The 12,597-nt window shown below is 43.5% G+C and overlaps 1 protein-coding gene across 1 annotated transcript in view; it reads left to right on the top strand.

Annotated features, from left to right (window-relative positions):
• LOC111150031 (exostosin glycosyltransferase 2) overlaps positions 1-12,597 on the top strand; it is a 139,650-nt gene that overhangs the window by 80,568 nt on the left and 46,485 nt on the right. The window contains exon 9 of the mRNA XM_022507348.1: positions 11,773-11,962. Coding sequence (XP_022363056.1) covers positions 11,773-11,962 — 190 coding nt within the window. The remainder of the gene's footprint in view (positions 1-11,772; positions 11,963-12,597) is intronic.

Genomic DNA, 12,597 nt, shown 5'->3' with positions numbered 1-12,597 from the left:
TACTCCAGAGGATTTGCTCGTTCTTGTTCCTTTGTTTGTTTTGGCTTCTGCTGGGTGATTTATAGGAGATAAATCACTTTTTAACATTAATTTCTCATAGGAGGTTTCCATACTACAGATGGAGATTTTGTTTAAACCCCAAACCTCTGTGAGGGCTGGTCTCCATTGGAAGCACCCCAACTCAAACTCAGGTTGAAAAAGATAAGTGTTTTTTATTGCCTCCATCTATGAGGGGATGACATTCTGGACCACCTTTTCACTGAAGGATTCTGCCTTTGTGTGTATGTCCCACTTCTAGTTCCCTCACGTGCTGTGCCCAAGGCCATTGTCCTTCTCTTCCGGCGTGGACCTTAAACCCGTGTGGCACCAAGTGCAAACTACCTCTGCCTTCCTCAGGGTTCCACAGTGCCAGTCCCTCCTCTGTGTTCAGCTCATGATTGCGGTTTCTTTTCATCTTTGGTGCCTCAGAGTTCCCATGTCCCCTGGCCTCAGCTATATATTTGGAAGTTTTGTTACATTTCATCCTACATTTCTCTGTGTTGGATAGGAAGAAACGTCATCTGTTTCACCTCCCAAGATGTGTTGAATTCTTGTCCACTCTTGTCTCCTTTTGCCCTCGTAGGTTCATGCCTTTCCTTTTTTGCAGGAGGAAGCAGAGATAAGACAGAGTAGACAAAGCATATGCCTTACTAGAATTCCAGAGAAATTAAGAATTCAGAAATGACTACATTGTAGAGGTTGTTCTTTCCACATTGTATCAGCTTGAATGGTGGTGGTGTACTCCTCTCAGCTCCAAACCACACAAAAAGTTTGGTTTTCTTGGTCGTACCCGTGTTGGTGTTTTGTGCTTAGATGCCACAAGCTGTAACTTCATCTTTTTCAAGAGTTTCTGTTTACCAAGCTGGTGAAGTCTTCCTCCATACCGTAGCTGGCCAGCAAACATTTTTATGCCTGGGCCAGAGAATAAAACTCTCTTTCCAACTATCAGACTATTCCAACTATAGGAGAGTCCGATGAAATTGGAAATGTGTATTACCTCTCACGAGAAGTGGTAGTTTCAGTACCATTGACATTCTTGAAAACTTCAGATTATAGATCAGCCTTGTTTATTTGAATCAAATAAATCACTAGTTTTTTCATTAAAGCATAACTTTTAAGAGTTTACAGTATACTTTTGAGGTGACAGATCCAGGGATGATGGTTATGCATTTAAAGACCATGTCCTAAAAATAAATCTTTTGACCTATCAAGCAGCTGAGCTGTTATTTTTAATATATCGAATTAGGAACCAATAAAAATCAATGATGTGTTTCTTTTGCCCCTACTTTTTTGTATTCACCCACTTAATTGATTAACAGTATCTTAAAACTATCTTACTGTAGACATGTTTAGTGAAATTTATTACTTGCAGACTGATAGAACTCATGAATTATTAAAGGCATCAGCATATGGAACCCACTCTTTCCTCATTCCAAATTCTTTTAATATGGCTTATGTTGAGCCATTTAACTGGCTTCTGTCCATCCCACTGATGGAAGCTGCGGCCAGACGAGGGTTCTTATAAATGATTGGCTTCCTTTCCAACCAAGAGGAGGATGAAATGTCAACTTTTTCCTCTACTACCTGAAAACCCATCAGTGGCAACGCTTCCTGCTCTTCTTGACAGTAGTTTGGCTTTACAGAAGAGGGGGCAGGCATTTAGCCAAATGTGAATTTCAGTGGTATATAAAGGAAAAATTTAAGTAGCTGAAACTCAGATAATAGCTGGAATTTTCAGAGAGGCATTCAGATGGATTTAACCTGTGAGTCTCCAGTAAGCTAACTAGAGCTCAGAAATTCCTGAACTGCACATTTTCCTCCCTTCTCTCCTGGTGATGAGCCCAGTGACTTGAGGTTGCTTATGGAATCTCTCTTTGTAGCACTCCGCTCATCTGTAGGACGGGTTTAGGGTTAGTAACTGCTTTAGAAGAGTGCAGCATAGTGGCTGATTACCAAGGACTAATCAAGACCACTGAAAAGGACATTGTGGAATCAAACCTTGGGGTTCAAAGCCGTTTATTAACTTGACCTTGTGCTTTGAAACTTGTTATCCTTATCTGAGAAATGGGGCTTTTACTCACTTTGCAGGATTATTATGAAATAACATATGTGGATGAATTTTGGAAGTGGTGTAGCACTGTAAAAAGAAAAGTTTTGTTAACATAAGGCTTTATCACATGGAAACAAATTTTGGAAGCGGGTAGAACCCTGGTGAGGAAAATTGAAATTCCCAGGACAGCGGTCTTGTGTTTGTTTCCATTTCAAGATAGGCTCTATCGTGTATTTTCCATTGCTCAGTACTTAAGACCCCAAGAGTGAACATTCTGTTAGCTTCATTCTTACAGGTAAAGAAAGTGTGACTTACTTAAGAGCCATCTCCCCGTCATTCGATCTCATAAAAGAGAACGTGGAGTCGGAAGTCCATCATTCCATCTGTTAGAAGATGTTGCCGTATGTTCGTGTTTCTATCTTGCTCACAAACTTGGCACCCCAATTAAATAGGAAACACAACAGCAAATAATTAGGTCGACAGTGTGACTAGAGAAAGACTTCTGTCACCGGCTTTGTGATGGACTAGACACGCTTAATGATCTTCCTGACTGAACGGCTAAAATACTGAATGAAGTATTATAGAGCAGCGTTAGCCCTTGGCCAAGCAGGCATGAAAGTAAGGTATTTGTTGACTCACAAAGTGAGTGAGTCAGAAAACAAAGTGAAACCAGGTCTCCTGGCAGGTGAGTAGGAGCCAGAGTCAGCTTTTGCCACGCAGATTTTCACAGTTTGATGACCTGGAGCTTTTGCTATAGAGAGTGGGACACAGGAGCGGGATGGAAAGCCTGTGGCCTGTGCAAGTTGGGGACTCAAAAAAGAGCTTCCTGGAGAAGCCAGGAAACTAAAAGACTAGATATTTACTGAAAGGGTAAAGAGAAATAGCTTTTGTAGTGGTCCTGTTGCTGATAACTACAGTGAGAAGCCACCTTCACATGGTTTCTGGTCCGAATTCATACAACTGTGTGGTCCAAATAAGCCTTCTGAGGAGAATTTCATTAGAAGTGGCCCTGAATTGATAGGAAGCAGCAGAAGTAGACACAGACCCTCTTTAGAGCAGTTCGTCTTCAGTCTGGGTCTCATATAATTCTTACAAATAAAGTATCTAAGGAAATGAGCAGCTCACAGTTAAAACCCACAAGACCATACAGAAATGAGGAGACATCATGGATGAGAACCTGCAGAAACACACCTTCAAGGACTCTGATTATTGGATTAGATTAGATTGTTGGATTCAAAGAAATTGTTCAGATGCAGCCCAAAGAGACAGAAGAGTGAAGTGATGCGGAGAACGGAGGGACAAGGTCTAATCAGTTCCAGAAGGAGGAGAGAGAGAGGAGAGAGAGAGAGAGAGGAAAGAGGCGCTTTGAACGGGCAGTAGCTGAGAACTTTCCAAAACTGTTGAATGATACCAGACCTCAGATTCGGCAAGACCTAGAAACCACAAGCAGGATCATCATAATGAAACTGAGGTACACCAAAGAAAAAGAGAAGTCCTTAAACTTACCTAGAAGAAAAAGGCAGACTAATGGTAGAAATCGCTTGCCCATGCTCCTGTGACCCTGAGTTATGTCTCTGGCTCAATTTCTTTGGATGTCAGCAAGTCACAGTCCCTATTTTCCTGGTGCACCCAGATGTGGTTAGACTCATTCCAGTTCCACCATATAGAAAATGTATTTATGAACAAATTACTCTAAGTGAATTATAGGAATTCTAAGTTGATAACTTAGTATCTCCCTTAGTTAATCTGCAGCACGAAGGGGATTTCTAGCCTTTGATTTTCTTCATCTGTCGTGTGTCTGTTTAGTGGGAAGTCAGTGAGCTCTCGCTATGGTGTTATCCTTGTTTTTGTGAAGAATTGGTTCTTTTTTATGGGTGGAATGAGTTAAAGATAGAACGCAACGAGTAGACTTCAGACTTGTTGCCGAATCTTTTCTCCCTTGATCTAAGAGCGCCTGCTTGAAGACGGGCCTTGGGTCTCTGTGCTTCTCCGGTTTCCATAGGCCGTGCAGGCCCAGTGGAGTGTGTGCTGCCAGTAGTTGGGGCCGTAGAGGCTTAATGGTTAAGGTAACGTGGGCCACGTTACTGATTGCCCCTTTCAAATCTCCCAGTAACCATTAACATAAATATCATCTCACCATTTTGGACAGGGGACACCACCCTTATGCACGTTAGTAATATGATGCTAATGCTTAACCCTTTCCTGGCTTGGTTTGCTTTGGAAGCCCTGCCCCGGATCCATGGGTAGGGAGTCTGTTTGAACCTAGAGGAGAAATGGAAGGGTTAACTCCTTTTGGTTTTGCCCTTTGACCACTTCAGGATGAGAGGCATGATGAAATACTTTTCAAAATCTTCAGTGGAAACACATCATGCATAATTGGAGCAAAAAAGAATAAATCAAAGCTTTTCCCCCCTTTTAGTCTGGTAATTCATAATTGAAACCACATTGAGGTAGGGGCTGATAACTTCAAAACAAGCAGAAAAGCTGCCCTTTCTATCAAGGTAGGGATAGGTAAGGCTCCTCATTACCAGGGCCTCAAAAGCTTCTGTATATCAAGCCTGTCCTCTCCTGCCTTCCTTTCTCCTCTGAATTCTCACTTTTCTGCTCAGGCAGACACCTTCCGTTAAATGAAATGTGGGTTCATTCCGGTATGCTGAGTGCTCTTCTTATCCCATGAATTTATACGTGGTGACATTTTAAAAAATATCTCTGATATGGTGCGTAACAGGAATTAAATTTTGAACCATCCTTCTTCGAGGTTGAGTTTTTCCTGTCTGGAATTTGGTTGGTTTAGGTTGAAAGAGTCCTTTAGTTGGTCATGGAATGTGGTTTTCCTCACTCTTGATTTTATAATCCTCGAGTAGTTCAGCAAGAACATTTCAGGATGCTTAGCAAAGGCCATTTGCTTCCTATCTTCTTCCACTGTCTGTATGGTAGGTGACCTTGGCTAGAATGGTTTTGGTTAAACTCATATAGGGCTACTGTGACCTTTCAACTGAAGAAAAAAAAAAAGGAAAGCAAGATTGTAAGAAGGGTCCAGACAACTTTTTTTGTGTGAGATTGCTGAAGGCACACCTAGTTTGAGTTTGAGTTTCTTTCTTGAAGGAGGGAACCCCTTTGCCCTGCAAGTTGACTTTACGCCTAGCCTCCCAGGGCCTTTCTTCGAGGCATCTTGAAACCCAAACCCACGACTTTGTCTCGCTGCTTAGTCTGCTCACTGCTCGCTCGTTCACCAGAGCTTTCCGGAATAAGCAATACAAAAGCTGGGATTGTGACCTGACAGTTGTCATAGCTACTGTGGATTGCTTTTATGTGACTGCAGTTGAACAATCTGGATTTCTTATTGAAGCTTCTATAATGAATATCTGTTGTGGGAGTGAGAAGTGAAGTCCGGGAGGATGGGCGAGAGATGGACAAGGTATTTTGGCCAACTGCCAGTATTCTGGCAGAATGATGCATACTTCTCCTCCCATCTTTGAGTGAACAGTTGCACTGTGTAGGTTTGAGAGTGGTATCGATAGCCGAGATGCAGACAGTGCCGCTGTAATAAGTGGGTTTCGCCTTTTTTTCAGGTCACCAGCGCTGGGTGCCTGGTTTCGTGCCCTGTCTTGCCACGATGGAGATCTAATCAGGCAATGGAGTTAATTGCCAGCATTGTTTGCCTTTTCCCTGGCAGAAGTCAGAGTCTTGAGTAAATTATGGAGGTTTAAATTTGCTTGATTTCCTGCAGAAAGTGGGGTCAAGAGGTCCCAGACTGTAGACACTCTCTTTGGTCAGCCAGCAGGGGGTAGCTCTTAAAGGTATTTCAGAGGTGACTAAATGCTGTTTCTGAAATGTCCTTCTCCGCTAAGTTTTTTTCTCTGGGGGTTAGTTTGTTGACCTTACCCCAGTGGAGTGGAGTGTCTGTGTGAAGGCGCATACCCCAATTAAAGCTGCCTTTCTCCACGCTGTCACTGTGCTCCAAAGGCAAATGGGATTATGTTCGAGGAGGGGGAAAGCAATTGGCACAGAAACCTAGCTGCAGATCAGCATTTCCTCTTTCTGACCTTTTGAAATAGAACATAAAGTTAGCCATTTTCACTTATCGGAAAAACAATACTCGGGAAAAGAAAGTTACGAAAGAAATCCACGGAAAGCTAATCACGTGACTTACAAAACCTTCCCCCATTCAAGGCTTTTCACGCTGTGGCTTTGGCCACCTGGCTGGTCCCTCTCATTTCCGCTCTCCTTCCTTCTCTCCGGATCTGGTGCAGGGGTCTTAGCAAGACTGCTCCCTCAGTTTGCCAGCACTCGCCGGCTGATGCTGGACCGACGTAGCGGGCCCTCCTTTCCATTCCCATAGGACTGGAATACCCGTGTCAGGGCTGGTTATCTCACTGAGCTGTCCACCCAACCAGATAATGAGCATGTTGAGGGGGAAGGCTGTGTTTGTCCTGGCATCCGTGAAACTCTTCCAGGCGAATAGTATGAGCTCCGGAAATGCACCAGAAATACGATCGGTAGGGATGATTGTTGAATTGGTGACACACCAGTGTTTTGGCAGGCAAGAAGAATACGAATGGAGAGAGCTGGGCGATTTTGTGTTTGGTTTAAAGTACGGTTCATGGAGCTCTGTGCTGAGCGCTCATTGCTCGTGGGCCAACCTCATTTGTCACATCGCCCTGGGAGACGGGTACCATCATGGTCCCTGTTTTGCAGATGAGGAAATCAACACAGGAGGAGCTTTACATGTCACAGAACTAGTACATGGCAGGGTGTAAATGCAAGCTCTCTGTGGACTCTCCCCATCCTGCTCTTCTTCAGAGTAGTTGGCCCACTGAGGTTCTCGTAAGTGCTTTAAAATGAGGGAACTAAGTTATAAATTACGTTCAGAACTCATGACATCCCTTATTTGCATGTACCTCACCTGTTCACATCCATACATAAAGAGGACAGAAAGAGCATGACCTGGGTCATTGGGGTTTAACTTACCCATTCTTTTTTTTTTTTTTTTAAAGATTTTATTTATTTATTTGACAGAGAGAGATCACAAGTAGACGGAGAGGCAGGCAGAGAGAGAGAGAGAGAGAGAGAGAGGGAAGCAGGCTCCCTGCTGAGCAGAGGGCCCAATGTGGGACTCGATCCCAGGACCCTGAGATCATGACCTGAGCCGAAGGCAGCGGCTTAACCCACTGAGCCACCCAGGCGCCCTAACTTACCCATTCTTGAACAGGTTTTTATTGAGTGGTGCTAGGCACTGGCTAGGTACAAGCTGTTGTAACAGTTACGGCTCTTGCTGTCTTGGAGCTCTCGAGATAAAATATAAAGAACAGGAAGGAAAAGAGGAAACTGTGAAAATAAAAACAGTGTATTTGGAGAGGAAATAGAGGTAGAGAATCCAGATAAACTAGGACCCTGAAGCATGATAAGGTCAAGTCATGATAAGTCAACAAGTCATTCAAACTTGTTGCTGGAAGAACCTCATGGTTGCCCTCCCATTTGTAGGAACTGTGGAAAGTAAAGCCCAGAGAAATGATTACTCCCGCAGGATCAGCCATGGGCCACCATTTACCAGATGTGCTTGTAGTGTGAGGTACTTTCCATCTATTAACTGTTTACTTTTATTAACAACTTCTGGCTTGTTAAGAAATAATAATTAAGAAATGTTAATTAACATTATTAGAAATTATTATCATTATTATATCTCATATCAGGAAAAGTAGTCGTTATTATCGCAGTTATGGACACTGAGTTGCAAGAGAGGTTAAGTACTTCGCCCAGGGCACACAGCTGGTAAGCGAAAGAGCCTGAAATTATGTTAAGGACACGTGATTCCCAAACTGACCCCAAATGTGCTGACTCACTGTTTGAAGTCATTTGCCTCCACCCCCTCGGCACATCCTGCAGTAGAGCACCAGGCCTGTGTCCTAGGAAACAGATGCTCAGCAGCTTCTGTGTTACGTCTGTGTTCATCTCAATGTCTGTCTTTTACGGGAAGTGTTGGTATTTCAGACCTTGTTATGCTTCTTTGCGTCCTCTGTCTCCCCTTGATGCTGCCTTTTCTGCTTCCCCAGTTTTCACGCCCTATCTGGTATGCAAGTGAGGAGTATGGAAAAACTGAGCACCAAGACAAGCAACTGTCTGCTTCCCACCCACCCGTTCCTACCTCCCCTCGGAATCCCGGACGGAGCTGGCAAACAGGATGAGAACAGATCGGTCATCTTGCCAGAGACTCTGGTTCCTTCTCCTGGCAGTGCCTTGAAATCAGAGCTGTGATGCCCCTCAGGGGGTGCCTCCGTTGAAATTCCAAGGGATTCATTTTCAGAAACCAAGCTTCGCGTCTCTCAGGGAACTTTCCTCTCCTTTTAATGTCATACAGGCATTCAAGTGTGATGGCATTCCCCACTTCTCCCGAAGAACAGACCTCATTTTGTTGGAGTTTTAATAGTTTTTCCTTCTGCGTTAGAGGCATATTTACCTTTTTTAATTTATGTGTTTCCTTTGTGTCAGTGTTATATATTCGGTGAGTTTTATTCCATGTATCTTCTGAAGTCATAGTGTTTGGGGCGGTCTCTTGCTTATTGGCCCACATGTGATTATCAAGGATAAAGAACTTCCAGCATTTTTGTCTCAGAGAAGAGTTAGAAGTAATAAACTCCAGCATTCCCCACAGTTCCGGTTTCCAGAGTTTACAAAATGGCGGTGCCTACCTGGGACTCAGGGCAGGAGGGCTCGAGGGTGGGCCATGGGCCTCCGCCATGGTGTTTGGAAGCCAGACCTTGAACATCATCAGGTCATTCTCTCTTCCCTCCCTTCCTTTCTGACTTTCTTTCTCCCTTTCTTTTTTTGACTGGTGAAGCAAATGATTAGGCATCATTCACTATGTTTAAGCCTACAGTTTGATCTTCGAGATCAAAACGAGAATAACCCTATCTGGCTTGGGGGTTGTTGTGCAGCTCAGATGAGACATGACACATAGTGCCTGCTGCCTGACACTTAGGTACTCAGTAAAGCTTTCACACACATTACAGCACCTCAGAAACTTGGCTTTTGTGTCCTTTTCATTTAAAATGGTGTTTTTCAAGCATTAGAGAGTACTGAGTGGGGAGGAGTGAATGAGCGGGCTGGGATGGTGATGGCAGAGAGACTGCACTTTCGGGGTTAACTGTGACTGAAGCACGGGGCTGCTTACTGACTTCGTTTCCATAAAGGTCAGGAAGGTATGAGAAATGAGCTTTGGGGTAGATAACTAAAAGGGGTTCCTACCAATGTGGATGAGATGCTAGGGTACCAGTGCTAAAATCTAGGTACGGTCCTGACACTGCAGCTTAAAGTCAAAGCCTGAGGTCATGGAAACAAAGTCAGCCTTTCTTATTGTGTCTCACGGTTGTGAAATCTAATTATGGCCCGTTGTGGACATTTTGGCTTTAATATCCTGATTACATTAGGACTCCTGGAATCCCATTCAGTCTCTTTGAGTTCCCATCCCATGTGTATTCCATGTGTTTGTGTACATTTCCTGTCCCACACTGTTACATCTGGCAAACAGCTGTTGTCCTCTATGTGATGATGGGTGTCCATCAGTGATAAGGGTGAGGCTGATGGGGGACCTTGGGAATCCCAGAGGACGAGAGACTAAGCGGCCAGAATAACAGTAGGATGTTTCGTGTCCAGCCACCTTCTAGTAGAGATGAAGTTCGCTCCCGGGCTTTTCACATAATAACATACAAATGTGAAGGTAATTCACACCACTGAACTGTATACTTAAAAATGGCTAAAATGCAAGTTTCACATTATATTTTACCATAGTTTAAAAAAATTTACATAATATATCAAAGCCATTTAATTATATCTCAAAAAAGCTGTTTTAAAATATGAAAATGTTTTAACAGTCTTATTATCAGACTTATTATCTCTAGGAGGGACTAGAGATAATAATTGTTTTGTTTTATCCAAAACAAAAACAGTTTTGCTTGTATCACCGCATTGAAATGTACTTAATGTTTTAATGATAGCAAAGAAATTGAATTTCCTTCATTACTTTTTAAACCTGATTTTGAGAAAATTTTGAACTTACAGAGAAGTTGCAAGAATGTACAGTGAACTCAAACCTAGAACTCATCACCTAGATTTAGGCATTTTGTATATTCACACTCTTTATTCACAGTGTCAGAAATGATGTGCTTTGATAGATCTTCTATTGTTTTGCTTTTTGTCTTTTTTTTTTTTTTCCAGACTCAATGTGCTAATTACTTATTGGGCCCTTCCAATCTGAAAATTCATGTCATTTCTATCTTTTGTCCCAAGAATTTATTTAATTTCTTTGATAGTCTTGTTTCTTCTGTACTCTGTTTTCTTTTTTATGAACCTCCTATTAGGTGGATGTTGGACCTCCTGGATTTTCTCATCTTCTCTGAGCTGTTTTTCATCTTTGCCTTTTTGTTCACGAGACTGGAATAGATTACCTTCTTCTTTTAATCCTGCTTTTTAAAAAAAAAAAAATTAAGCCATCCTATTTTTAATGTCCAAGAGTTCTTTCCTGCTCTTTGATAGATCTTTTAAAATAAAAATATCAGTTTATTCTTATTTCATGGATAAAATTTTCTTCCTGAGAATATAATTTGTCATTGATGTTGTTTTAATTTCCTTCTGCTTCTTCTGTTGTCTCTTGTTTCCTCTGAGTTCCTCTTTTTCTATTTGTTCGTTTGGTTTCTGTCATTATGCTGAAGATGTTCTTGAGACGACTATGATTCTAGGATCTGTTCGTAACTACCAGGGAAGCACTGAAAACCCGACTGGAAGGCAGCTCTGGGTGTGAGGGCAAGCCTCCTGCACTTAGGGCGTCACTGTCCAATGGTGGAGGTGGAATCTAGGCCCCTGGCTGCCAGTGTTTGGGGACTTGGAGGGGAAGAAGGGCAGCTAGCTCATTGTTCCCACGATAGACTTTGACCGGCGTTTTCCTCTCTGCTATGGCCATGTTTCCATGCCCAGAGCTTCAGTTCCTCAGAGAATAGGCCTCCCCCCTCCTGTAGGGGTGGGCAGCAAGAGGAGTTTTCTGGCTGAGTGGCTGGGTGAAGCAGAGGTTTGTAGATCTGGGTCTCTTTTGCTCCTTATACATATTTTTAACCAGTCTTCCTGTTTTCCACCCTGCCCCTCCTCTTACCCCAGGTTCCTGCTCAGCTGATTTCTGAGCCTTTGTGGGGCTCAGCGGTTTGGACTTGGTTCCTTTGTTGGCCCCTCTGTGTGGTTACTTAGCTTTTGCCCTCATTCTCCTGCTCTGTTACCACTTCTCTGGTCCCTCCTAGTCATACTGAAACCTGTCGATACTGCTTGTCCCCTGTTGTGTCTTCTCTCATTTCACTGTCATTGTCCATTTGTACTTTGTATCCACTGTCCCTTGAGTTGGCTTGAGGAGAGAATGGAGCTCAATGTACGTGTTTAATCTGCTGTGTTTAACTAGATATCTCTTCTCAGCTACAAAAATTCTCTGTTCCTACTTGGGTGACCTCAGAGCTCAAGTTAATTAAAGAGAGTCAATACAAGTTTTGGGGAAGAGAAGACCGAAGAGTTGCTTTAGCTCTTGGGTTGGTCATGTTAAAGTCACCAAATCTCCCTTGTCCTGGTTTATGGACAACATTGCAAAAGAGATCAGCCCCATGGTGACTAGGTCCTTCGCTGACCCACATGAACCTGTTGCCTTGCAGAAGTGGAGCAGCGTGAGCAACCCACTCTTCCTCCCGCTGATCCCGCCACAGTCGCAAGGTTTCACCGCCATCGTCCTCACGTATGACCGAGTGGAGAGCCTCTTCCGGGTCATCACCGAGGTGTCCAAGGTGCCCAGTCTATCCAAGCTGCTGGTCGTCTGGAATAACCAGAATAAAAACCCCCCAGAAGGTAAGAAGAGTGGGAAAATGGTATGTTCAGGAAAGGCCTGGTCTGGGTGTTAGCACAACTCTCAGCTGGATTGGTTTTTGGATGGCCAAATTATTTGCGTCCTTAGGTTTAAATGAGTTGTCCTGCTTTGTTAACAACAATGCCATTTCTGAGGCAGCATGACCCCAGTTTTCTCAGTCATCTCATTCTTGTTCTGGGGTGGCCCATTTAACCCCAAGCCCATGGCATGCGCTGTAGCCACAAGTGTTTGAGAGCTTAGGAATCAGCGGGATCAAAGGCCAGCAGCCTTGGGAAAACAGAGCTCAGCTTCCCTCAGCCATCTCAGCTGATTGTTTACATGAAAACTCAGTTTAAAAGGCATTAGTTTTCTCCTTCCTTATCTGGGCTCTGATACTGCACTTTGCTTCAGGAAAAAAAAAAAAAAAAAAGGACGGCTTCACTTTCCATTGGGAAAGTCAGCAGAACATGCCCTCTTCAGGCTTCGACTCAGTTCCTTAAAGTGAGCGCTCGCTCAGGTTCCCATTGGTCCATCCTTAATCGCTTTGTCCCTTGCCTTGGCCACCCCTGTGCGCTGCTGGCTGGTGCTGGCAGCTCAGGCTGAGGACTGTTTGATTAATTGGATTTGTTTTTTGTTC

This window comes from Enhydra lutris, unplaced genomic scaffold, assembly GCF_002288905.1.
Source record: "Enhydra lutris kenyoni isolate GAN:26980312 unplaced genomic scaffold, ASM228890v2 scaffoldscaffold22, whole genome shotgun sequence".
In the NCBI taxonomy this organism is placed as follows: Eukaryota; Metazoa; Chordata; class Mammalia; order Carnivora; family Mustelidae; genus Enhydra; species Enhydra lutris.
Note: the sequence above shows the minus strand (reverse complement) of the source record. Positions and strands in the feature narration are given on the sequence as shown.